Source organism: Aulonocara stuartgranti, assembly GCF_965226115.1.
Source record: "Aulonocara stuartgranti genome assembly, chromosome: 8".
NCBI classification, from domain to species: domain Eukaryota; kingdom Metazoa; phylum Chordata; class Actinopteri; order Cichliformes; family Cichlidae; genus Aulonocara; species Aulonocara stuartgranti.
Window position 1 is genome coordinate 19,246,404 of NC_138959.1, and position 26,262 is coordinate 19,272,665.

At 42.1% G+C, this 26,262-nt stretch overlaps 4 protein-coding genes across 8 annotated transcripts; 2 read left to right on the forward strand and 2 right to left on the reverse strand.

Annotated features, from left to right (window-relative positions):
• Positions 1-373: 373 nt before the first annotated feature.
• On the reverse strand, positions 374-11,440 carry znf646 (zinc finger protein 646). 3 transcript variants are annotated; one of them, XM_082543994.1, is made up of 4 exons: positions 11,136-11,440; positions 6,978-9,786; positions 5,673-6,749; positions 374-3,912 (listed from the first exon to the last, which is right to left on the reverse strand). In XM_082543994.1, exons 2-4 carry the CDS (start codon positions 9,578-9,580, stop codon positions 3,018-3,020), a joined length of 4,575 nt encoding a protein of 1,524 aa, XP_082400120.1. In that variant the 5' UTR covers positions 9,581-9,786; positions 11,136-11,440; the 3' UTR covers positions 374-3,017. The 3 variants fall into 3 exon arrangements, with proteins under 3 accessions (XP_082400120.1, XP_082400119.1, XP_082400121.1); XM_082543993.1 differs by lacking the exon at positions 11,136-11,440 and adding an exon at positions 10,285-10,425; XM_082543995.1 differs by lacking the exon at positions 11,136-11,440 and adding an exon at positions 10,222-10,289.
• znf668 (zinc finger protein 668) lies at positions 10,440-14,033 on the forward strand. Of its 3 annotated transcripts, XM_082543998.1 has the most exons (3): positions 10,440-10,517; positions 10,835-10,951; positions 11,546-14,033. In XM_082543998.1, the coding sequence occupies exon 3, from the start codon at positions 11,554-11,556 to the stop codon at positions 13,513-13,515; it is 1,962 nt and encodes a 653-aa protein (XP_082400124.1). In that variant the 5' UTR covers positions 10,440-10,517; positions 10,835-10,951; positions 11,546-11,553; the 3' UTR covers positions 13,516-14,033. The 3 variants fall into 3 exon arrangements, with proteins under 3 accessions (XP_082400124.1, XP_082400126.1, XP_082400125.1); XM_082544000.1 differs by lacking the exon at positions 10,835-10,951 and having other exon boundaries at positions 10,451-10,517; XM_082543999.1 differs by lacking the exon at positions 10,440-10,517 and having other exon boundaries at positions 10,610-10,951.
• Positions 14,034-14,074: 41 nt separating this feature from the next.
• On the forward strand, positions 14,075-15,358 carry gjz1 (gap junction protein zeta 1). Its single transcript, XM_082544001.1, has 2 exons — positions 14,075-14,265; positions 14,606-15,358. Exon 2 carries the CDS (start codon positions 14,617-14,619, stop codon positions 15,310-15,312), a length of 696 nt encoding a protein of 231 aa, XP_082400127.1. The 5' UTR covers positions 14,075-14,265; positions 14,606-14,616; the 3' UTR covers positions 15,313-15,358.
• A 365-nt stretch (positions 15,359-15,723) lies between these two features.
• Positions 15,724-25,522, reverse strand: LOC309713431 (circularly permutated Ras protein 1-like). The gene is made up of 21 exons (XM_082545065.1): positions 25,409-25,522; positions 25,108-25,203; positions 23,947-24,156; positions 23,100-23,327; positions 22,884-23,006; positions 22,725-22,796; positions 22,513-22,586; positions 22,143-22,328; positions 22,009-22,050; positions 21,761-21,850; positions 21,172-21,323; positions 20,988-21,069; positions 20,471-20,601; positions 19,868-19,952; positions 19,670-19,776; positions 19,453-19,565; positions 18,430-18,547; positions 17,801-17,941; positions 16,172-16,256; positions 16,060-16,086; positions 15,724-15,964 (listed from the first exon to the last, which is right to left on the reverse strand). Exons 2-21 carry the CDS (start codon positions 25,190-25,192, stop codon positions 15,893-15,895), a joined length of 2,223 nt encoding a protein of 740 aa, XP_082401191.1. The 5' UTR covers positions 25,193-25,203; positions 25,409-25,522; the 3' UTR covers positions 15,724-15,892.
• Between the last annotated feature and the right edge of the window lie 740 nt (positions 25,523-26,262).

Here is a 26,262-nt window from a genome sequence, read left to right on the forward strand (position 1 = left end):
CAAATCACAACAATGGCCGCCTCAAGGAGCTTTATATCTCATGAACCCCTATGAGCAAGCACTTTGGCAACAGTGGGGAGGAAATCTCCCTTTTAACAGGAAGAAACCTGGCAGAACCAGGCTCAGGGAGGGGCGGCCATCGGAAAAATACTTCAACCTTCAGCAGTGTAAAAACTTGGACAACAAACACATTTTTCCCCAAGTCTTTTAATTTATTTCATCTAAATTTAAATAATTTTCTCATTTTTTTCTAAACTAAGTTCTAACAAAGAAGTAAAAATCTACGCTTTAGAGTGACAAAATAGTTATATAAATATTAATTAAATACTAAGCAGATATATATTTTAACACTGAAATCCAATAAATGAGAACATGTGGTATATGTATTTTTATTACACAATAGCTAATCTAGCAGTTTTCTTCTGTTGAAGAAAATGCAAAAAAACAAAAAACCATTAAATAAATTTACAGAGATCCAATCATCATCTTCGTTCTAATATATACAGCGCACTGAAATTAAACACGAACCACAACAGCAGACTGTGATAGTGATCAATGACAGATCAGTGCGAAAGGTTAAGTGCCAAATGAGGTGAGACCGAGAATGCGGTGCAAAAACAAGTCAGTTTAACTCAAGTGTGCATGTATCGTTTGACATCTTACAGGCTACTGTGGCATACAAAAAATAAAAAAATAAAAAATTAAATCTGACAGTGAGGTCAGTTAAATTATTACGATTGTTACACAATGACTTTAAAAAATGTAACAACATGGCACAAGGCAAGCTGTGATATTAGAATCAGTATACTGAATCCGATCCCGCTCGACTCCATACAATGGTTAAGACAAATGAGACGCACTCGACTCGTGCACTGAAACAATACTTTCAGCATATTGCTTAAAACGTTACGACCCGCACACTAGCTGAGGTGATTCATCAAGCAGCCGACTTGTCGCTTGTCAACACGGCCCTCCTTAGGCTACAAGTGTCGTCTACACATGTGCAAATATAAATCTGAAAACCACAAACTGCAAACAGACGACCGCGGTGAGGAGGAAACTGTCTGCACAAACTAAAAGCCCTAAGTCTGATGCTTCATCCGTGCGATTACAGTGTATTCTCTACTGATAAGCTGTATGAGGCATTTAAGTAGCAGTCTGTCAGGAAGGCAGGGCATTCGAGGTATTTCATGCTTTTATGACCAGTGCCAAACAAAAAAGAAAAAAAAAAAACGTTAGAAAAACAATTCCTGCGTGTCTACTTTTGATAGACGCCTAAAGTGTAAGAAAAAAACAAAACAAAACAACAAAAATAAAACAGGCACATTACACAACTTGACCAAAAATAATAAAAAAAATAAAATAATTGCACATCTTGCAACAATAACAGGTTTATGAACAGTAAATATGAAACCGGTTTTCACTATAAATAAAGCTCTGGTAAGTTTGTATTTTAATAATTGTGCTTAGTAGAAATGAGGCATTATGGCCGTGGACAGACAGGCGAAAAAAAGGAAAAATAAAATATCCCTGCAGCAGAGGGATCCAGTCTCATTCATATAAAGTGGTGGGCAATGTTTCTGGTATGTTTAGGTCTTCTTGTTCCTTTAGAGGTGACGCGTTATACTGCCCCAAGAGGGGTGGGTGGGTGGGTGGGGGGGGTCACTGAATGGTTTGATGAGGATAAAAACGATGGTGTCAGGGCTCTCACTTTAGGGCCTTGAGCAATCATGTTGGTTTCTCCTTTAATTTGTTGCCTGTTTCCATAAGCATGGGTGCAATGCTAGTGTTGACTGTTTTAATGAAAGTGTAACTAGAACTGAGGAGATCCAGGTCCAACGATACATTAAACAAATTTACAATTAAATTTACCATTAGAAAAAGAAAAAAACATTTAGAGTATAACGCTCAGAGAGAAATGAGGTTTGTTAACATCAAACTGCTACAATCAATGTACGTTTTAGGCACTGGCACTGAAATGTGACTGATGCTTTTCAAAGATGAAAGAAAAACAAAAACAAAACACAACCCAAAAACAACTATGCTCAGTTTGAGAACAGATTTTCTAGAATGTATTACACATCAGGTACGTTCCTTTTAAAGGTTAACCCTGAGTGCTAACAATAACACACCATCCTTGGCTCGCTCGGTCCTGCCTATTCTGAAAATTAATGAGTAACCAATCGACTGATGAGAAATCCCTCAAAGGCTACATGAGTTTTAGAAGACAGCTTTTACAACATTCAGAAAGTTTTTCCTAATAAAATATGCGAATAAAAATAAGAATAAATTAATAAATACATCCATTTTAGCATACGATGTCACTCGACGTGAATGTCAATATTGAATATTATTAGCAGTACGACTATTTATTTCGTAATATGGTTTCAGTTAATCACTTTGACCTTTCAACACACCCAGAGGTATTTGACTTAAAATTAACCGGCCTGCCTGATATGAGGAAGGCGAGCAGTCCCTCAACACTGATGGCAGAGCTAACAAAAAGATTCAGAGTTATATACAGTTTGTATATTTAGTTTCCCAGGGAACTCACAGAGGCACTGAACACAATTATACATAGCGAGAGTTATAACAGTACTGTTGTACAAAAATGTGTCATCGGCTTTATGTTCTTACATGAACCTTCTCTGTTCACTTTGGTTGGCTGGTTCATCATTGAGGAATGATGAGTGAATACTAATCTTTTCATCACCTGCCCGGTTTTAAGGGATCCAGTGTATCCATGGGAAACATTCAGGCCTTATTAAAAGCTGACTAACAATCCCTCTGGAGATGTCCCATTGATGTCACCATCTGTTTTTTTTTTTTTTTTTTTTGGAGGTAAGACTGGAAGTCAGTAATGAAAAGTGCGTATCTTCAAAGGAGCATCTGTTAGAACCAAGGAGCACTTTCTGAAAAAAAATAAATACTGTTTTACAATTACTGATCGAGGGATAAATAACACAAGCATATGAGGACCATATGTCCTCTTCTTTTATATGCCATTTAGTACTTCTTTAAAGAAAAGACCCCATGTCAAGGTCCATAAATGCATTAGCGTCCATGTTAAATGAGGAGTCGAAGGTCTGGGTGTTCTGGTGCATCTTCTGATGGTGCCGCAGGTTGGACTTGCTGGAAAAGCTCTTGTCGCACAGCAGGCAGGCAAAAGGCTTCTCTTTGGTGTGTATCCTTCGGTGACATATGAGCTGAGTGGACACCCGGAACGCCTTCCCACACTCCAGGCACTGGTAGCGCTTGGGCTCTGTGTGAATCCGTCGGTGGTTCTTCAGGGCCATCAGGTTGGTGAACTCCTTCTGGCACACTGAGCAGAAGAAGGAGCCCGTCTTGTGGCTGTTCTTGTGGTTGAGGAGGGAGCCGGCGTGACGGTAAGTACGCCCACAGTGCTCGCAGACGTGGCTCTTCTCCTCTGTCGCAGAAGTGTTGTTGTTCTTCTCTGAATTAGGAATGCTTCCTGGAATATGGGACAAAGGTGGTGGAACTTCACTGTGCATCCCTCCCATTCCCATGGACTGACTGACTCCTGAGTCCCAGCAGAGGTTGTTATCTATAGCGTCATCCTGGTCTTGTTGGTAGTGGTCCTGAGCCACGTGGTGCATGTTATGGTGCTCCTGATAGCTGGCTGCGTCGGGAAAGCTCTGCTGGCACAAGCTGCAGACCACAACCTGGTCCTTTGAGTGCACCTCCATGTGGCTCTGTAGGTGGGTGACCAGACAGAAGGTCTTGCCACACTCGGGGCAGCATTGACGCCTCATCTGGGAATGTATCTGCAGAGTGACGGGATCGGGAAATGTTTGGAGACACAAGGTGCAGTGGTGGAGGCTTTCGGAGTGTGTCTTTTTATGATTGAGAAGGGAGCCCGCATGGCGATAGGAGCGCCCACACAAGTCACACCTGTGGCAAGAAATAAATAAAATTAACAAACAACAACAGGACACTGCAACTCAAAATATGTTAACCAACAGTGAATGATTTATAAAACTATTTGTGACATTACAGTTAATGTTCGGTACATTGCAGAATCAAACTAGAATTACTGTCTCATAACCTCATACCCTTATTAACCAGACAAGTTATAGCCGAAGCCCACAGGCAGCAGTTTTTGTATTTTTCACACAAATCCTATGAAGCAAAGTGTTGCAAAAAAGCTCTCAGTGCTCAGCTTTTCCCCCCCTCTCCCACTGGTCTCACCGTACTTTCAGTCCAAAACTTGTCGAACATCACATAAATCAACTTTAACCTTGATGCACACTCAATCTTCCAGGTAAGGAAATCCCCAAAAGTTGATTCTGTTCATTTGGACGTAGCATTTTCAGTGTGAGAAATCTTTAGTCAGTCATCAAAGTGGCTTCTTCAGTCTCAGCTGACTGCAGGTTTCCCCAACCTTTTTAAACAAGACATTTGCATAATGACTGAAATCACCCCCACAGATACAGCGGCCAGGGAAGCAGAAGAACATCATATCAAGAAGGCCCTGAGTAAATGTGGTAAGCCACCTAAAGTATTCTCCAAGGCGATCCAGGAGAGATCAGCTGCTGCCTAAACAAACACCCTTAGTGATCCCTTATGTGTCAGGAGTATCTGAACAGCTTAGATGCATTTTCTCAAAACACCGCGTCTCTGTGGCTTTTAAACCCCAAAACGCGCTGCGCCAAAAACTGGTCCATCTCAAGGATCGGGTCCCCTGACACACACAGAATAATGTAGTGCATGCTGTTAAGTGTCAGGAGGGTTGCTGTGATCCATTCCTCATCAGGGAAACCAAACAACCTCTGATCTTGGATGGCACATCACAGAAGAGCTAACTCATCAGGCAAGCACTCTGCCATCTATTAACACCTATAGGCCAGTAGCCACTCTTTCAATGATGGGGATGTACACATCCTGGACAGGGAGGAACTCTGGTTTGAGCGAGGAGTCAAGGAGGCCATTTATGTGAAAAAGGAAAGACCATCTCTAAATCAAGGAGGCATAAGGGTACATCTTTCACCATTTCGCAACGCTGTGATTGCAGCCATTCCCCAACTCTGTGAATGATACTCACAGCCATAGGTCAAAGAGTGTTTGAGAGGAGTGTTGTGACAATAAGGTCACTGATGCTTTCAAAAAACAAACAAACAAACAAACAAACCAAAAAAAAGAGATTGTCCATTGACCTTTTGGATATGAACATTTATCATTTTAAACATTTTTGTATATTTCTGATCATAATTATTGAAAGAATTCTCTAGTTGTAGCTAAACAAGGTCACAATGACATCTGACCTCCAAATTATTACCACTTCATCCTCACATTCAAACTCAAATGATATCAGGTTAACAAGAATGGGATAGAAGGTTTTACAATTAAATTTATGCACAACTTTAAAACAAAATGCTTTAAACCATGGCTGCTGTTAGCACTCATACTTAAAAATGAAGCTGTCAGTACTCTCTAGCAAAATTTGTTGCAGTGATATTGTTTCTTATGCAAACACAAGTTGCTTAATATGCATGAAAAAAATCCCAGCTTTGTCTGCGTCAGTTTAGCAGGGGATAACGTATCAGTCTGGCCAAAGTCAGGCTTTATCAAAATGACACACACACACAAAAAAATAATCAACAAGTGAAAGAATTAGAAAACCACTCCAATAATAATTAATAGAAAAGACTTACATGAAACACTTGTCTCCTCTCTCTGACTGCTGGACTCCAGATCCTGCGTTCTCCTGACCTCTGCGGCAGCGATGCCTCTTCAAGCCAGACCTGCCCTGGAAGCTTTTCCCACATGACGAGCAGCTAAAGTGATTCACCGCCCGATTGTGGACCCTCTGGTGATTGTGCAGAATGCTGGCGAGACGGAAGGCCTTTCCGCATGTCAGACACACGTATTTCTTCTTTTGCGTGTGGATGCGTGTGTGATTGCGCAAAGCCATGGGGTTAGTGAAGGGCTTAGAACAGAAGTTGCAACAGTAGTGCCCCGTCTTGTGGGTATTTTTGTGATTCAACAGTGAGCCTGCATGGCGATAGCTGCGATTACATATGTTGCACCTGAAAGGTCGCTCCTCTTTATTTGGAAACGTATTTAAATCTGCTTCCCTGCTACCCGAAGGTTGATCACAGGTGTGGGCTGCCAGCTGGTCTGCAGAGAAAAAGGCCTGTTTACATTCCTTACACTTAAAGGCTTTAGATTTTAGACCCCTTCTGACTCCAGACCTATCTTTTCTGAGGTCTCCACAGACATGAGCTAAAAGCTGCTTCCTTCCTCTAAAGCCCTTTCCACAGTTTTGGCAAGAGTGCCTTTTATATGCAAAGTGGGTGCGTAAGTGGTTCTTCATTGCTAGCTGGTTGGTGTAAGTGTTGTTGCAAACTGCGCAGGAATATTGACCCGTTTTATGAGAGTTTCTATGGTTAACCAAACTTCCTGCATGGCGATACGTGCGACCACACTGGTCACAGGCAAAAGGTCGTCGGTCACCTGCATCCTCCGATTTCACTGACATCTCCGACTTTGTCTGCGTTTCTCTTTCTTCAGTTGGCTCCTTGCAGCGCAGAGCAGAATTACAATCCTGATTGGCATCTGAAGCTAAGGGCTGCATTCCTCCATCTGACCTGGTCCCATTCATCTGCATAAGGGCCTGGATCTGGCTATTGAGTTCCTGGATTTTGGCTTGGTTCTCTTTGTGCCTTCTCAGGTGATTCAGTAGCTGCTTCTGAATTTTGAAAGCTTTCCCACACTCGTGACACGTATGCCTAAGGAAGGAGACAAGGGTTATAGTTAATTCTATGTTTGAAAAACTGGGCACAATCTCCACAACAAGTAAAGCCACAATGACAGAACACTTTGACTCCGTGACAGACAAAAACACAAATCCGACCCTATAAGCAAAGCTTTGTTTTTAATCCCTTCTTTCCAACAAGCACAGATCATCTATAAAATTAATTAATAGTATTAATAGTGTGCATTCATGCCAAACTAACCTCTTAATATCAAAATGGGATCTCTGATGATTTTTAAGGGCCAGCAGGTTGTAGAAGCGTTTCTGGCAGACGAGACATCTGAAGACACCCGTTTTGTGTGACTTTTTGTGGTTGAGGAGGGAGCCAGCGTGCCTGTATGACCGGCCACACTGATCACACTTGTATTGACGTTTCTCAGTATTGACCATGTCTTTGTCAGCACCCGTGTCTTGGTGCTGGGCAACCTTGTTTACTTTCACTTCCTCCTTGCTGTCCACTAACTCCTGTTTCCTCTCAGCTGTGCAGTTGTGGTTCTCAAGATGATGGTAGCTGGTGCAAAAGATGCCACAGCTTCCACAGATGATGTTTTGCGCTTCCTCCTTGCTTTCAGAAACATCATTATTAATGTGGAAAGGTTTAACATTATCTACCTGGTCCTGATTGTGCACAAGCTGATGAGCAATCAAGTCTTGCTGATTGGCAAAACTTTCCCCACATGTACTACAGATCATCATTTCTCCTAACTCCCCATCTTTCAAATCTTCATGAGAGGATGTGGAAGGAGGACCTGAGCTTGTAGGAGTGCCGTGGGATTGTGTGTGCCCTCGGAGATGGCTCCTGAGAGCCCTCATGGTTGTGTAGCTGTTGCCACATATGGAGCACTGATAAAGGTCACCATCATCTTCCTCATCTGTGTTAACATCTTCTTGGCCACTGTTCAGCCGTTCACTTCCAACATTTTCTTGGAAATTTTGTTCAAAGTGACTTTGGTTGTGGCTAGCATTCAGACCCTGGAACTCAACATTAATTCCTGGATTTCCAACTTCACAATGGCCATTACTGACCTGGAAGTTTAAACTGTTGTGATAGTCACCATTAGTAGTGTTATGTTGCTGATTCAGCAATGGGCAGCTGTGAGACTTAATCCCTGCAATATCTGCAAATGTCTCACCACAGTCTGCACACATGTGCCTCTGCATCAGGTGTTCATTGTGAGGTAGATGCACAGTCATATCCTGGGAGAAGTCCTGATTAAACTGCTCGTGGTACAGTGCTCCATTCCTGCCATCAATTCCATTCTCCTGATCCATACAAAGCACAGGATGAGCACTGTTCTCTTCTTCATCCTGGGAGGAGAAGCAGCCCTGCTGGTTATCCAAAGTCAGAGGCTCTGAGGAGAGCCAGTCTCCCTCAGCACTGAGATTAAGAGAAGACGGCTGAGCTTTGTGGAGGCGAAGATGACTTTTGAGGGCTGCCAGGTGAGGGTAATTCTTCCTGCAGATGGAACACTGGTAAATCCCAACCTGATGTGACCTTTTGTGGTTGATGAGGCTCCCAGAGTGCCGGTAGCTTTTACCGCAGATCTGACACTTGAAGGGACGCTCATCAGAATCTACAGTTGAAGTCTCTTCAATGTCAGGTGCATTGCAATTATTTTGTGTGGGCATCAGGGTAGGACTGAGAGTGTTTGTGTCCATGATTGGGGGATCTCCCTGAGTGCTATTGGACGATGGGGTTTGATTACTGGAGCAGTCAGAGTACATGTGAGCGTTACTTCTAATCTTCTCTTGTGTATCAAAGTCTCCATGACTATCCATTGATGACACCGGAGGAATATTGTTTATAGGAGAAGCATAAAAGTTGGACTCGGGTGAAGCAATACTGTTTTCATATGATACACTGTGGCTCTCTGACAATGGATCTTGAAGACCAAATGACAGAGATGAAGAGTTATGCATTTGGATGTGTTCCTGGAACTCCTCATTGTTTGGGAAAAGTACCTGACATAAATGACAAAAGTTTACTGGAGCATCTTGGCTCTGAGGTGAAAACTGGTCAAGAAGTGTGCCTGCGTATGACCCACCTGTCGAAGTGAGGTCAGTCCCGCCTCTCGCCTTGTGTGTTCGCTGATGGCTGTAAAGGGCAGCCATGTTACTGAACAGTTTGAAACATACTGTGCACTCAAATGTTCCCACTTGGTGAGTCTTTTTATGGTTGGTCAGGCTTCGATGGTGTATGTATGACTTGTCACATAAATCACACCTGAATGGTCGATTTACTGCATCCTCTGAGGTCTCCGATTGCACATTATAAACAATCTCAGCCTTGTCCTCAGATGGGCCATTTACTGTGGAAATCCCAACGCTGGCCAAGTGCTCACTAAGATGATGTGGGTGATCGTTTTCAAGTTCATGTCTGTTTTTATATGAGGAATATTCCGTGTCCACCTTCCGATATGACTGCTCTTTTGCTTGTCTGGCAAAATGAACCCTCTGATGTGTAGCCAGCTGCGTTGCCAGGCGAAAAGCTTTTCCACATTCCGCACAGGAATACTTTTTAAGGGAAGTGTGGCTCCGGAGATGACTCTTCAGGGCCGAGGCATTAGAGTTTTCTTTTCCACATATATTACACTGAAAAGAACCTACTTCGTGAGTCTTTTTGTGGTTAGTTAGGCTACCAGCATGCCTATAACCACGTCCACATTCATCACATTTAAACTTGCGTTCTTCATCTCGCTCCTGATGGCACTCCATATGTTCGACTAGACTGGGCATACTGGGACACACCATACCACACTGTTTGCAAGGAAAACCTGTTGTCCTGCCATGGTCTTGCAAAGCCATCACAAGATATGGACTGAATTAAGTGCGCCAGACACAAAATAGGGCGGAAATGCATTAGATGCCTTTCTTATCCATATAAAAAGAAGGCAGTTCTTTATAATATGATGCAAGGACTCTCTATGGGATATAGCCACAGAAATACGTCAAAAACAGGTCCCATCAGATCACTGAAGTGAGTTGAATTTGAAGAATCCAGAGAAATGGAGCTGTGGAGAACAGAAACAGTATTAGTTTTATAAAGCACGTCAAATTAGACACTTTAGGACGCCGCAGATAACTCATTACTATTAAACTCATACAAATGAATGTTACCACCAGTAGTCAACATGCATGAGGGAAGACGTAATAGCGGAGTGTAAACAGTCTGACAGGTTTTGCTATACCTCTGCACCAACAGGCTAACTGAACTAGCTATGTCAATACACCAGGAAAACAACGCCTGTCAATGCAAATGTACTGTAATGTAAATCCGCATCACTCTCCACATCGTGATCAAAAGCGGAGCGGATTATGCACGCTGTCGTTGAGTTTTTAGGAAGAGGAAGAAACTTAAATATGAATGGTTTCAAAATGCAGTGAGCTAACATTAGCGGAGTATGAGCTAGCATCATCTTGGCTAGCTAAACAAACATTGCACCTACTGCAGCAGAAAGCGTTTTTAAACGCGAAACTCCAAAGACCAGCGACTGCACGGAGTTTAATACCTGCGGGAGTAGTTATTCCAAGCGAGCCCCAAAGACCTATATTCACTCGCTTTTTAAAAAAAAAATCACTTTTGTGTAAAGGGCAGCCCCCCTTTTTCCAATTGTCTTTTTTCTTCCATCCCCATTTCCACATTGCGCTTGTTGCTAGGAAACAGGAAATGTGCAACAGAGAAATAATTCCCTCTCAAAAGTAACTCTACTAGCTCAAGATGCAGCAGCTAATCGATAAACCGGTAAAAAAAATAATTATATATATATATATATATATAATACGTTGTTTTTAAGCAAATAAAAAGCAGGAGGTGAATGTTCATTTTTAGTTCATTCTCAAAATATCTTACATAATCCGCCCCAAAACATACTGGTTAGCTAAAATAGCTAGATTTGCATTTAAGTTGAGCAGTTGGGCAAGCATCTTTCCATTTTAACACACAATTGTCGAACTTTATTGGGACTGTAGTATCTTACTAGAGGGCTTATTGTACATTTATGATGTGTGTTATAAAATAAAATTTTATAATTAAACGTATTACACGCTTGGCTTTCCAAGAGCTGTCGTCATCATGGTCCTAGAGCCGTCCGCTCTCGCACAGCCAGTCAACGGCAGCCACCGTGTCTCACAGTAAACGAAGCCCTTTACCGAACGGCGATTAATGCCCTGATTCCGGTAAGATCGACTTTTGTTTTTCTAATACACGCAAGCAACTAACTTAGCTAAATACATGCTGTACATGTACAGTAATGATGATGATGGCACTGTGGAATGAATCGGTACAGCCGGTCCTAAAGCCAGCCATTTTGAGTTAGTGAAAATATCTAGCAAGCTAAAGCTAGCGGAGGGGTATACGTACATAACACGCCCGGGCTGCTCGTAGTACCATCACCCTAAGCTGCGATCTCTGGTGTTTTTCTCTGGTCGTGCACATGCCACTTGTTCATCTTCATGCACTATGATCTCTGACATTACCTCGCCAACTTCCTTTGGCATTAAAGCGGCTAGCTTATTGTCCCTGAGGTCCTAATGCCAGCCATTTTGTTATTAACTGCACACCCACATATTTCTTTTATTATCTGACTGATTATTTCTTATCCCTCAAAACCCACTTTCATTAAAGTTGTACTCTTCAAATCCATAAAAGTCATAGGACTTAACACCCTCATGTCTGTGGAAGAATTTTTATCCCAAGCTGCCAATGGTGTGTTTTTATTTTTTACATTGTTATTAAACGGTACATTTTTTTGCCATCATCTTTTTTTGTAGATGTAAAGATGGCCTCTGCTCAGCCTGCAAGTCCACCTCTTGCTGCGGAGTACACCCCTCCTGTGCAGGATGAAGAGGGCCAAGAGGAAGAGGTGGAGAGGGATCAGCCTGCAAAAAAACGTGGCAGAGGCAGGCCTCCGAAAGCCAAACCCCTTTTCAAATGCACTGCATGCACAGAGGCCTTTAAGAGTCTGTCAGCTCTGCAGAGCCACAAGCAGTCGGCACATGTGAAGGAACGGCAGCAGCACCCATGTCCCGAGTGTGCCAAAACATTCTCGAGCAAGGCTCAGCTCTCAAAGCACGAGCGCACTCACTCAGCCCAGCGCCCCTTCCAGTGTCCCAGCTGTCACAAAGCTTACAAGACGCCCACAGAGCTGCGTAACCACAGCCGCTCTCACACTGGGGAGAAACCTTTTGTATGCACAGAATGTGGCAAGGCCTTCATGCAGGCGATATGCCTCAGGATCCATATGACACAGCACAGTGGAGAGCGCCCGTACTCCTGCCGTCAGTGCTCTAAGAGCTACCCAACCCTGTCCAAACTGAAGGTGCACATGCGCTCTCACACGGGAGAGAAGCCATACTTGTGTGCCGAGTGTGGGAAGAGCTTTGCTGACCCCTCAGTGTTCCGAAAGCACAGAAGGAACCACCAGGGCCATCGACCGTATGCTTGTGACGAATGCGGCAAAACATACACTGAGCTGAAGGACCTCAAAAACCACGAGCGTTCCCACACTGGGGAAAAACCCTACCTGTGTTCGGACTGCGGCAAGGCCTTCTCCCGCTCCTCCTCCCTGGCCTGCCATCAGCGCATCCACTCGCAGAATAAACCCTATAAGTGCGAGCAATGCACTAAAGGCTTCACCCAGCTTTCTTCCTATCAGTCCCATCTCCGCACTCACTCTGGTGAGAAGCCGTTCCTCTGCCCACAGTGCGGCAAGATGTTTTCAGACCCCTCCAGCTTCCGTCGGCACCAGCGAGCCCACATGGGATTCAAGCCCTACCCCTGCGATAAATGCTCCAAGAGGTTCCGGCAGCCGGCCGACCTGGCCGTACACGAGCGCGTTCACTCTGGAGAGCGCCCGTACAAATGCCAGAGCTGCGACAAGGCCTTCGTAGCTTCCTGGGATCTGCGGCGCCACATGCTCGTCCACACAGGTCTGAAGCCATTTATGTGCACAGAGTGCGACAAGTCATTTGCTGAGCGCTCCAGCCTCAACAAGCACCGGCGTGTGCACTCTGGAGAGAGGCCTTTCAAATGCGAGGAGTGTTTGAAGTCATTTGTGGTGTCCTCAAGCCTGCGCAAACACGAAAGAACTCACCTCGCTGAGCAGTCTGAGCAACAGCAGCAGCAGCAGGAGACAGAGGCTGGGTCACCCTCAGGCTTCACTGCCCACACAACTCTCCCTCAGTTCTCTTGTACTCACTGTGATGCTACATTTGGTACCTGGGAAGAAGTTCAGACCCATGAAAACCTTCACCCCATTGACTCTACCCAGTCCGTTGCCAAAATCGTGTCGCTGGGCTCGCACATCTGTAAAACCTGCCACGAGGAGTTTGCACAGCTTGCAGACTTGCAGGAGCACGAAAAGCAGCATCCCAAGCCGAGGCCGCACGTCTGCGACAGCTGCGGCAAGGGTTTCCTCAACAAATCGGGACTGCGCAAGCACCAGAAGATCCACTCCAACAGCAAACCCCACAGCTGTCCCCACTGCGGCAAAGCCTTCCTGTTCGCCGCGTACCTTCGCAAGCACTTACGGACTCACGCGGACGCCGCACCGGTTGCCACGCAGCTCGCCGACATAAACATCATTCACACAGACCCCCTGCCTTCTCCTCCGACCCCCAGTGAGGTTTCTCCCTCGTCGGTCGAGCCCGGCACCATGTCACTGACTGTCCCGACCGTGACTGTCCCCGTCACCGCTTTCCAGTCTCTTCGAGAGTACTTAGTCAAAGAAGAGGGGATTTAAGCTTCTCTGTCATTTTAATTCCACACATATTTACCCCGTGGCCTTAAAGCTGTTTTTTAGATGGGTCTGACTTTTCAAAATAACTTCCTTAAGAAACATCAAAAACGCATTATCCTTATGTAAACGGTCGACATTTGGTCTTTGTTTTGTATTGCTGCAGTATTTTTAAAAACAGTTATGTGTATTATATGTTAATGTATTAAAATATACAGTATACTGTACTATAAGTACCTTACTATAAAATTGTCGTATCTGTTGTAATCTCGTCATAAAAATCCACCATAAAGAAAACAAACGAAACCAACAATTAAATCCTTGGCTTTATGGCCGACATGTTTTTATAAAACATTTTTAAATGTTTTTTTGAATCTCTTTTGTCTGAACAATTTGTAACTGCTTCACTGTGTCGCTAAAACAACTTGTCAAGCTGCAAAAGGTCGCTGGCATTCAGAAATGCCAAGAGGAATCACATTTTTATGCCAATAAAAACGTGTGTGCAACAATCAGTAATAATCGGAGATTCACTGTGTTGTGGTCCTGTTTTTTTTTGGGGGGGGGTTTGTGAGTCCGTGTAGTGTTTCTGTTACTGTTGAGGATGAAGATGTACAGAAAAAACTGAGACAGTGTCAGCAGATCGTTTGGTGAGAAACTAACACATATATTGATGACCGTGACGTTTCTTGAACCCATAAAAGATTGAAGGCAAAGCCACAGTGATTGTGTTCTATTAGTGCGCTGTGACCCTGCAAGGTAATATCTCTTGTCTGCTTTACTTGACTCCTATTATACACTAAGATGCTCAGACACAAACAGAGCTGTATGCATTTGCTGTGACATTTGTAAATGTGTATAAAATTAGTGTTTTTTAAAAAAAAAAAATGTTTGATGCACTATAATCTGTGTCCAGTTGTAGCAGTTTGTTGGTTTTGTCTGTGTTTGCACATTTGAAGATGGAAAACCCAACGTTGGAGATGAGATCTACAACTTAACTACCATAATTTAGCACAAAAGCAAAATGATCTCTCATCATGACCTAATATGTCACCTAATTGTTTATATGTTTCACCAGCTTCCTCTTTTATATTACCAGGAAAAGTGACAATGGCAGCAATAGTAACGGGCCTCATCCCAATCCTGAGAACAGCAGTGGATACCACCGCCACCTACAAGTGCCGCTCCCTGTGGTTCGGCCTGCTGTGTGTCCGACTTGTGGTCCTCTTCTTTGCTGAGCTGCCCTTCAGCAAACTGGATGCTGACTTCACCTGCAATAGCAGCACCCCCGATGTCTGCACGAAATTCTGTTTTAATGAACGATTCGACAAGCCCATGATAGTGGCTTGGAACTTCATGTTTGTCGTGGTTGTCATCTCTGTCCTGCTCATGGAGTTGTTCACCTCCCACCTCCGCACAATGGCGCAGAAGAGGAGCTTCAGGATGAAGGCGGATGAGAAGCCGGAGACTCAGGGGGCAGAGGAAGCTCAGACGGTGGTAGGCAGGGGCAAGATGATCATAGATCTCCACAAAGACAGGAGCACCGTAGGCTTCTACCTGCTCAGCATAGCTCTGCGGATTCTGGTTGAAGCCTGCTTTTTATTTTTGCTGCTTTATTGGAACCTGCACGCACTCCGTGATGAACACACGTGTACAAAAGAAGGCTGCAAATATGTTTGCATTTTGAGGGCTGCCCCGGAGAAGCGCATGTCTATTTATGCTTTAGCTTCTATCTCAGGCATAATCATTACTTGCTCAGTTTTGTTTTGCGTTTACTCTATTGTCCACTACCTCTGCAACGCTTAAATATCAGACTCCATGTACATATTCCGTGGGTATGAAATGTGCATACATACATATCCTGTTAATTTTGTGTCTTATATTTCTATAAACAGAGCTTTATGGTTATAATTAGGAATATTATACATGTATAGTACTACTGAAATAAAAATCTCAAAAACTGCTTTGTTGCATTTCGTTATGTTAACTTTTGTTTTAGAGTTGTTAAAAAAAAAAAAGTGCTATGAGATCTATTTTGCTGACATAAAGGATCTGGGTGTTGGCTTCATGGTGGTGTTTCTGAATCATGTTTTTACTTGGTCAGTGCACAAACTCAGGCGCAAGCGACACTGTCAAACACAAAAGCAGTTCTAACTGTAAAACTGCATCAGTAGTTTTCTTGTGTAACATAAAAAAAAAAAAATCAAGCATGAGAAATGAGGTGTGAGATATACTGTAATGCATTATTTACAATGTGAAATATTTGAGGGATATCCATCCAGCCAAATAATCAAAGTCTAAGTGCAGCATTTGGCCTCGGCATTCAGACTCGAGTTGCTTTCCAACGAGGTAAAAGGGGAAGGAGGACAGTTGGCTGGGCTTGTGTTTATTCTGAGATAGATTTCTTGTTTCTCTGCTTCATGGTGTAGAACAGCGCTGCAGCAGCGTCTGTGATAGACTGGCGGGAAGAGAAGAAAGGAGGATTTATAGAAAAAGGAATCTGGACAGCATAGTAAGTATTCTAATGAGAAGCAGTATAAGAGAATGAATTACCTGTGAGTCTGAGCTGACGGTGTTTTTCTGGGGAGGGGAAAGGAATTAAGTGTAAAAGAAGTCTAATGTGATGCATTCAATCTAATAATAAAAACACACAGTAAAAGCTCACCTGTGTGCAGTTGGTGTAAATCGGCTCCATGGTTTTAACCCATTCGTTGTATGTTTGTTCTGCCTCTGCACTGTGGTTATGCTTTCTGAAAACAGCCAAACATTATGCATAAATCATTATCTATTAATCACAACACATTATCTTGATATTACCAAGATAAGGAATATAAAACATACAGTTCTGTGCAAAAGCCTTGACCCAATCTTCATTTCTTCATAGTGGTCTTGAGCAATAGGTTCTGGATTTCTTGATGCCTTTGGACATTGGCTGCTTTTCCTTCTTTCATTTATTTATTCATTTATTTTTAGAAATGATCTGACACAGGACCTGAGAGATGCATCTGACCCTTCAGTTGATGCATCTGCTGTTCACTGAAGCCTCATCAGAAATGGCCTCAGTGGAAAGGTGGCTATGAAGAAGCCATTCTTAAGGAAGAGAAACAGGAGAAAAAGGCTGATGTGTGCCAAATTACACAAGAACTGCACTGAACAAGTTTTATGGAGCGATGAGCCCATAAATGTTACATTTTTGGTTGAATTCTCAAAATATATGGATGCGGTCAGGCGAGAGGAACAGCAGTGATTGTCTAACGCCATCTGTAAAACACGATGGCGGCTCTGTCAAAGTTTGGGGTTGCATTTCAGGCAGTGGTGTTGGAGATTTTGTCAAAATTGCTGGAAATATGAATGCAAAATATACCAGCGAGATTTTGTTTCACCATGCATTACAATCTGGAAAGCATCTGATTGGCAGTGGCTTTATTTTTCAGTATGACAATGATCCCAAGCACAGAGTGGAACACCATCAGTCATGAATTGGCCTCCCCAGAGCCCCAACATGAACATTATTGAACCAGTGTGGGCAGAAAACAGAACAAAAGACAGCCAACATCCAAAGAAGAACTTTGAGTGTTCTTCAAGAACCCTGGAGAACTATTCCTGAGGACTGCTTAAAAGAAATGACAAGAAAGCTCAACTACGAGACTTCAGGCTGTGTTTAAGAATAAAGGTTTCCACACCAAATATCGACCTTTGTTGTGGAAACTTTAACAATAACCTGCAACGCACACAGTGAGCGTTTTGAAGTGATTTAAGCAGATGGAGCCTCAATATCTGTTACAGTGTGAGACCATAAGGCCCATTTGTAGCACACATGCATACAACTAAGTGAGAAAGTGATATTACTATTACTAATGTGATATGATTAAATATGTGATTCAACCTTGTTAAAATTGCACAAACTGTTTTTGCTTGATAAACTATATTTCCATCAAATAAAGCATTTTTGGTGACTCAAGACTTTTGCACAGCACTGTAAATAAAGTCAACATGAGAACTTTTAATACAATTTAAAAGGAAAAAGTGAAAAACCAAGCTGCAGGGTAACCTTTGAATCAGAAAGTCTGGGATAATAATGGTCTTAAAAGCACAGGAAGCGCCTGAGCTTCTGCTTCTCAACGCAGTCATATTTCTCATCTAAATACCACATAATGCCAAATGTGCTTAAACTCATTTTTTCACCTTCTTATTTTCATACTTGTGTCATTTTGTCTGTCGATTCAGCCTTATTAAATGTCAGAATTCAGCATAAAACGATGGCCTTCAGTCAGAGGTCCCTGCTGCTACTCACATCGCTCTCTCAATAAGCTGCTTCTGCATGTCTCCTTCCCTCCTGGCGTAGAGCAAGCGACCTCTGACAGCCAGAGCGGCGCTGGCTTGTGACGAGTTGAGCTGAATGATGGCCAGACACAGTGAGGACAGCACTGCCGAGCTGGGGAGGGGGCACAATGTGTTCACAAGAGTGCTTCTCAACATTTACTGCATCGGCATTGCCATTATGTTAATGTGGAAAAACACACAGGCCCCTCTCTGGATCTGCTCAGACGATGAATTGCATGACCTTCACTGAGCGTGTGAAGACTGGGCTGAGTGCTTCATTTACTGTGTAACTAAATGTTAGAATGGATGAGGCATTATTTCTGCACGAAAGCTCTGGTATCTCAGCAACAGTCAGTCTCCTTGGATTATCGAAACCTGCTTTGCCTAAAGGTTCACTGAAATTGCCATAAAATAATACATCTAATCACTTGTTGTCCTGAGGGGCAGAACGTCTCGCTGATTAAAGATGTCAGAAGATAATGGCTTGTTTAAGCCATCCATAGACATGCAAATATCTCTGTGTAGTAAAGCTGCAAGTGGAGGAGAATTCAAAACTAAAAAGTAAATAAAGCATTGTAATTAAAGATTTGGCATTATCACCCGTCATCAGTAACTTCCCGGTCTGCAGTTATCAGTCTGAGCATGGTCCGCCCATTCCTCTGCCTGTACTTGATCTGCAGCTGGATGGATACACGGCTATTAGGAGATGGTGGCGGCACTATAAAGAAAAAAAAAAAAAAAAGGAGTGATTTGACAGTTTAAAAACAAAACAAAACAAAACGAGCTGTATGAATATTTTAACTCAAGAGGTATGAGTAAAATCTGCAATTACCCCTGCGTGTGAATCTGCGCCACACTGTTTCCTGCGTGTCATTCCCCTGACTCTCTCTCCCTGCCCTCCCGGCTGAGACTGTGGTGGGTAAATGAGTTAAATGTTGCTCTGGCCTGCATGATCAGTCCCTGGTCAGTTTGGATCAAATGAAGCATTTTTCGCCCATCTGATGCACATATCTCAGAATTCAGGCTAAATCCCTCAAGGCAAGTGTTCAGTGATCCCGAGTTGAATTTGGCCTGTAAGTGAATCTGTTTATGTTGAATAAATTCAGATGGTAATTTACCAACACTAGATGGAAGAGCCTTTTACCAATGTGTTTTGCCACAGGGATTTCGTCTCTATAAAATACAGCTGGACACACTAAAGAAAATGCACAGCCATGGTGGGATCAGAGTAGAAGTCAGGGAACCACGACTTAATTTACTGAAATCTTTTTTTTCCTCTGCTGTATTTTTTCCCTGTTTCTTAGTTGTTATTGTCTTGTTTTTCCAAGTCCCAGTTATCAGTGTAACATGTCTGGGTCCACTTTGTTATGTTTGCTTTGTTAGTTTATGTTCAGATGCTGTGACTCTGGCTGCGTCTCACTTTGCAGTGTTGCAATGATCTCAAACTGAAATTTCTGTTTTTCATGGTTGGCAACAACAGAAATCACCACATGTCGCACTTTCCTCAAAGACCTGGCAACACGCGGCAGCTGCGATATTGAGAAATTCAGCACAACTGCAGCTGAAACTGAGAAAATAAACGAGCCAGTGGCGTCAGTCTATAAGAGTGTTTATTTTCCTCACCTTCTGAGACCTTTTCATTTGCTCTAAACTGGAAGGTGATGTCTGTATCTGGGTCCACATTCCCCACCTGTCTGGTCCCTTTGTGTCCTGCCTCCTTCTCTCCCTTCATGCACCTTTACCCAAGGAGAACATGACTCAGTGCTTAGGGTCATTTAAATCTCTAGAGGACCAATTCAATGAGCTCATTTTAAGTAATTATGTGCAGTGCAGCTCTCACATTGATTTTGGCAGCAGTATAATTACAGTACAGTGTGTGGCAATGGTCCGGTTTTGAATGATCTGCTCAAACTCTGGATGCAGCCTGCTGGGACTGGCTATTACCACCTAGACTCAAAGGGAAAGCACAGATTGACACCATGAGATTGTGCATGATTTGATGAGTCATATGCTTCGCCATGGTTACAGTGCGCCTTACCTTTCCTCTAGTACGATCAGCAAGTTTCCCCAGCTCATCCAGTCTACAGTCTGTTCCCTCTATGGACAGCACAGACACTGTGACGCTAAAAAAAGAAGAAATCTGAGGATCATCACAGTGCATCGAGACCTTTCATTGGGTAATATGAGTACTAGTGCTTTTAATAGAGACTTAAATACATAACTGCCTCAACAAGTTCATTCACTGTCTCTTTTTACGTTAGCGTAGAGCAGCGGTGTCAAACATAGGGCTCGCGGAGCCAGAACAGGCCCACCAAAGACTCCACTCTGGCCCACTGGATGAAGGGGGACTTTTCACTGTATTCAAGTTTTACAGCAGTATGTGATAAACTGTTAAATGACAGAAAATTTCCTGTTTTTACATGATCTATTATTTAAATTCATGTTTTTTCAGTGGGTCCAGAGTAAAGATATTTTCTGTAATTTTACACATTTATCATTTTCTTTTCTAAATGTACTTGTATATTGTTCACATGTTGAAATAAATTACCAATCAATCAATCATGTCTGGCCCACTCAAGTTCAAACTTAAGTGAATTAGACATGCCTGACGTGGAAAATTTAGTTAGAGGTATGTGCTCACCCGTTATCAGCAGCAAACTCTCCCAGCTCCTGGTAGAAGATGGTGGATGAGACGGGAGTAAGAGCATCGGTGTCTTCCACTTCTAGATTTCCTAACTCTGTGTTGGCTTTCCCGTCTGTACAGATAATCACCTTCAAGATCAACAGGGAAAGAGAATCGGGAATGCACTGTTTAGAAAGCCGAACTGTAATTGATTACCACAAGGAGGTCTTAAAACATTTTCATGCAGTAAATATTTATATAGCCCAGCTAACTATATGGTTCAATCCACTTTTGGTAGGTAAAATAAAAAGCAGTTTGAGTCTAGCTGGAGAGATTTGTTGCATATTTTCCACCTTGCTCTCACTCTTTGTTTCCTGCCTGCCTTTATCCTGCTCACTTACCCGTAAAATTACAAAATCCTAAAGAAGCTCCATCAGCCAAAGGCCCAAATTCTCATTAGTGTTGTGACATAAGATTCAAGCAGGTAAGCAGGACGCATAAACTGGATAAAAACTGATTTGTTGGCCAAACTTACCTTTGAGCCTGGTTGTCTGGAGGCAATTGCAATTGCAAGCAGAGCAGCTGGACCCAGAGCGGTGGCTCCACTTGCAGACAGTCTTTAAAATAAATCAGCAATAGGAAGATCAATACATATAATGCAATAATCTAATTAAAACAAAACATCTAATTTTTTTAAAAAAAGAATTTTTTTTCCATACCCCACAACTTGTCTTTCTAAATACTCCTTTGTCTGTGAAAGTGGAGGTGGACTAGGAAAACTGGCCGCAATCTCTTTCAAATAAAGGCTTTCAATCAACTGAGCCCCACTCAGACAACGTGATTTGAAATTCTCATATCCGTGCATTGTCACCTGAAGATGCAAACACCGAAAGATGAAAAAAAGTAGTAATAAATAAGTTTATACCAGATAATAAAGAAAACAGTGAGGAGAATCAAATAAAATCCACCGTAAAAAACAGCATTTAATGATTTTAGACAAGGAAAATTCCAGTGAAGCAGCTGTTTTGTACACTGAAGTGAAAACTTATAATAATTTTACAGCTTCCACCTCACCTCACTCCTCCTATCAGAGAGAAGAACAAGGTACAGAAGGTTACCTGCCTAGTGACAGAGACCATTAGCCTCGTCACAGCAGGTAGTTTGCAGTAAATAGTATTATGATCATAGTTTGCGACAACAGCTAGCCTAGTTTGTGCTTGTTCTTCTTCCTCCTAACACAAAATGTAAGGTCAGCATGACTCTGCTCAGGAGCAGGCAGTGGAGATGCAAACAGCGTCACGTATGTACCTCATGGTTGAAGGAGATGAGCCCCACTCTTGTGCCAGGTTGTTGATCGTTTAATCTCTCAACGCACAGTGACACAGCTTCTTGGACAAACTGGTTAGAATAGAACAATCTTTGATTTGTAGCGTCTCTTCACATAATTGTCAAAAATAATATCACACAAAAATTCTCAGCCACAGATTTCAACTGGCAAATATCCCGAGTCCTTCAAGGTAACTTCAAAATAAGGAGAAAAAAGAAAGACAACTCACCTGGAGACGGGATTTATTCACAGTATGCTCTCCCTCTGACACCTAAAAACAGTAGAGACGCCACAGGTTGTATTCATGAACACCTGCTGTCACAAACAGCCTCGTGATGCCAAGTGTCTGTAGTGTTGTTGTACCTCGGAGGTGATTTTCATTGAGCCTGATACATCAATGCAGAAGAGCAGCAGAGGATCCGTATCGCACAAAGGCTTTTCATTAGGATTGAGTAAAAAGAGTTCGTCCTGGTAACCATTTAGAGGACTCAGCAGTAAACTGGGCGTGTTGGAAAAACTGGAGGATTTACAGAAATAACACTCATCAACCTGAAATGCAGCAAAAGGAGAGAACACAAACTCAGGATCATTTAAACCAGACAAGTTGTCCATGTTTCCTTATGATGTGATCAACAATGTGCACGCTTCTTTCAGGTTATCCATTTCTGAGATCAGCGCCTCTGAAGTGTGAATTAATAGTTATCGGTTTTCAGGTTTAATACGATGCAATTACCGTATTGTCATAGCAAGTGTCCACCACGGAGCCACATTGGGAGCAGAGGCTGTGTACTCCCTGTATGGGGTCAACTGGAAAAGAACAAAAAGGTCATTGCCACCATGAAGTATGAACTGAAATCAAACTAGATTTTTTCAAAAACAGAATCACAGCCAATCAGATTAATTTTTATTGGTATGATGTTGATGTGGTGATAAAGGTTTACTTACCTTTTTCCTCTGAGAGTAATTTTCCTAAACTTACAAGAACAACATTAGGATTTCCTGGCAGATCTGCTGATTCTGGGTTTGGAATAAATTAAGCATTAAAAATATGCATTTCATACTACATCAGTTTTGTAATGGCTCAGCAGGGACTGCTGTAATCACCTTTAGCACTAGGGGATAGAGGAATGTTCGGAGAGGTTGAAGGAAGTGAGTGGGACGAAGGTAACGGCATTATGTACTCGGGGACTAAATTCATGAATTCAGGTCTTGGAGGGATGACTCGGGCTAAGATGAGAGGAGAAGAAAGGAGGATGATCTGGATGAGGATGTCCAATCAAATTAAACTGTGTTAATAAGATAAAGAATGTTGCCTTTTACCTTGTGATGACACAATGCCAGAATCAGCCGGCAGGTTCACTTCGCCACCAGTGCCTTCTGGTACACTGTTAGAGTAGTTTGGGTCCTGGGGTTGTGCATTTAAATCCGGCTCAGATTTTGGGACATCATAGGCAAGTTCTTGGTTGATGATACTTGATTGAGGGCAAATGAGCGGCTGGTCGTAAGAACATGGCTCTGATCTGGTTTTCAGGGGAGGTGGAAGAAGAGCTGGTAAAAACAAGCAGAAACAGAGTGTTGATCATAAATCTACTAAACTGCAGATTGTGCTAATGAGGCACAGTAAGAACCCAAACCTAAGACTCAAAGGCTGACATGAAGGAGCAAAAGATGAAGGTTTATTACAACAAAGCCAACATAGCGGGAAGGAGACATGCTTATTTATACACAAGGAGGGTAATCAGGGGAATGGGAAACAGGAGGGTGATGGCACACAGCTGGACATAATCAGGGAACAGAGAGGAAGTAAAACTAAACACAAGACACAAAGGATGAAAAAAAACTACAAAATAAAACAGGAAATGTAGAAAGTTCCGACCCTACAAGGAGTTTGAACCCAGGAGCTTCTTGCTGTGAGATCAAGTAATAACCACTGCACCACAGTGCAACCCTGTTGTGTGTGTATATGTGTGTGTGTTTGTTTTTTTAAACAACCACAACAGCAATGACCACAAAAAGAACTCTTAAAAATGGCTGCATTAGTCTAAGTAACTGATAAAATAGCATCCAACCTTTATGTGTGGTTTCTGTGTGGTTGGATGCTAAATGTAGTGTGAGCAGTTTAAAATAATACATTCAAATGACAATATCAGTGCTACATTCACTGTACCTGTCTTTTTAGGTGGTGTTGGCTGCTCAGGTTTTACACTGTTCAAAGAAGCTGCTGCCAGTATAGTATTTTCATAGAAAACAGAGTTCTCCAGGACTTTCTTCACATCCTTGCTATTTTCTGACTCTGTCTCAAGGTGCTTTCTTGGTGGGACAGGCGGCGGAGGAGGAGGAGACTGAGGACGAAGCCGAGGATTAGGAGGAAGAAGAGCTAATAAAAAACAAACAAACAATGAAAATACAAATTAATAGAATAGAATAAAAAGAAAAATCTGTGCAGTGTTGACCTTTGTGCTGTGACTCAGGTGGCTTTTACTGAGTAAACTACGTAAAAGTAAGCTCTACTCTAATACACACAGGAGAGGATGTGTGCAACTGCTTGAATAATGGGACGACCAAACAGTCGTCCAGAAAGCTCAGATGAAAGAAAAATCCACCTACAGATACTTTTACGTAGTTATGCATCATCAGCGTGTGATATTCAAAGCAAATATCTAAAGTCTGCAAATTTAAATAGTCTGTTTTTATTTATATGAAAGAAACTATATCATGATGTTTTTTTGTTTTGCTTTGCTTTGCTTTTGTTTCATTTGTTTGTTTGTTTAATTTAAGACTAAAATAAATTTAAATGAATTAGAGGTAAAATTTGAGGGGGTAGGGTCAAATATACTTCTGCCTACTCCTTTTCAAACAATGATATTATGTAATGATGGTGAATGTATATGTTTGAAATAAAAAATAAAATGAACTGATATGAAAGTTGTTATTTTGTGCTTATATGTTCTTTAATCTGTTTTCATAGTTTTATACTAGCTAACAACTTCAAACATTTCCTTTGGCAGAGACGGTAAACAGGTTACAAATGTAGCTGAAAGTATCAGCTTTGTGTCTATTAGAAGGATTTCACCATCAGCAGTGTCTATTTAAACCTGCAACTGCAGAATCTGATGTTTCCTGTTCTTGTTACGCATAGCTGAAATACTTTCTTTTGTCAGAGTTGACCAACTGTAAAGTGTCTGTGTCTATTTAGCAGCCAGTGGGACAGAAGCAAAAAACAAGTTGACACAGGAATGTAACATCTGAATTTTAAAAAATTAGTATGACTTCCATAACTTAAATTTCCCCTGTGGTAACGCATGCCGGTGTTTGACTGAGATCATACCTGAACGTTTAGTGATGTTTGGATAGCGTCTCTCCTTCTGACTCAATGATGGCGGCACATAAACAAACCCACAAGCAAATTCCATCGTGACTCTACCTGCCAGTGACAGAAATGACGCGATTAAACAAGACAATGAGTGACATTTAAATCAGGACGCAGTCCCACCCAAAGTATTTAAATAACTGTTAGCACAGATGTCCCTGAGTTGCAACTACTGTAAAAAAAAAAGAAAAAAAAAAAGGAAAACAAAATTAGGTGACATGAACGGATTCTTTAAACACAAGTAAGTAAAAGTACTTACAACATAGAAAGTTCTTTGAATTCAATCCGTACAGTACAGCGAAAAATATACTTTCAACTCCGTCTGGTCTCAGAAATGTTTCAGTTGCTGTTCTGCGTCGTGTCTTTCATTGAGTTATGTCTCAGACATCTCATCCAACAGGTTTCTTTCCTCAAGAGACTTCACTCGTAGTTTGCTGTGAGGGTGTTTACCCAACTGTGCTTAAAAAATATCCCGAGTGTTGGCAAAATGGATGAATGTGCTGGGAAACAGGAACATTTGTGTCTTTTTTAAACCTCCAGTTTTAAACTTATTTTCTACTTCACCTACTGGTTATTCCAACCATAACAATCCATCCATCCATCCATCTAATTCATGGTCACAGAGGGATGGCTGGAGCCTATTCCAGCTGTCATAGGTGGAGAAGTGGGGTACAACATTTACGCTGTCATCCAAAATGTTGGCACAAAATTCAACTATGAATTTTTTAGTTTTTTGTGGGGTTTTTTAATTTTCTTTTTTTCTTACTTCAGTATATCACAATCCTCTCTGGACAAACACCCATTTTCAGTTCAGTCCTTGTACCTGATCATTATTAGAGGAGGGGTTTTGTTTGTTAAGCCAGCTAACACTGACCTATGAATCTTTCAAACATAAAAAAGGTGCCAACTACATAACTAAAACATAACAAACATAAATAACAAAAAAATTACAGAAAAAGAAATTTACAAAGCAGTTGTAAATTGTATCTTTAGGCACTTTGTTACTAGCAGCCTGTTGTAAAACAGATGATTTGTTTCCAAAATCATGGCCAATTGCCAAACCATTTGGCTACTGGCCAGAAACCTGGACTATATCAGCATGTTGTGCAATGT

What these genes read in the sequence shown, in the direction of transcription:
- gjz1 (XM_082544001.1), top strand. Translation starts at nt 14,617, where the DNA reads ATGGCAGCAATAGTAACGGGCCTCATCCCAATCCTGAGAACAGCAGTG.
- znf668 (XM_082543998.1), top strand. Translation starts at nt 11,554, where the DNA reads ATGGCCTCTGCTCAGCCTGCAAGTCCACCTCTTGCTGCGGAGTACACC.
- znf646 (XM_082543994.1), bottom strand. Translation starts at nt 9,580, where the DNA reads ATGGCTTTGCAAGACCATGGCAGGACAACAGGTTTTCCTTGCAAACAG. An exon ending in TCCCATTTTGATATTAAGAG is followed by an intron (nt 6,750 to 6,977) that starts GTTAGTTTGGCA and finishes CTCCTTCCTTAG; the next exon opens with GCATACGTGTCACGAGTGTG. An exon ending in AGAGGAGACAAGTGTTTCAT is followed by an intron (nt 3,913 to 5,672) that starts GTAAGTCTTTTC and finishes TTCTTGCCACAG; the next exon opens with GTGTGACTTGTGTGGGCGCT.
- LOC309713431 (XM_082545065.1), bottom strand. Translation starts at nt 25,192, where the DNA reads ATGGAATTTGCTTGTGGGTTTGTTTATGTGCCGCCATCATTGAGTCAG. An exon ending in TTAGAAAGACAAGTTGTGGG is followed by an intron (nt 21,070 to 21,171) that starts GTATGGAAAAAA and finishes TTTATTTTAAAG; the next exon opens with ACTGTCTGCAAGTGGAGCCA. An exon ending in CCGTCAGCTCAGACTCACAG is followed by an intron (nt 15,965 to 16,059) that starts GTAATTCATTCT and finishes TCTTCCCGCCAG; the next exon opens with TCTATCACAGACGCTGCTGC.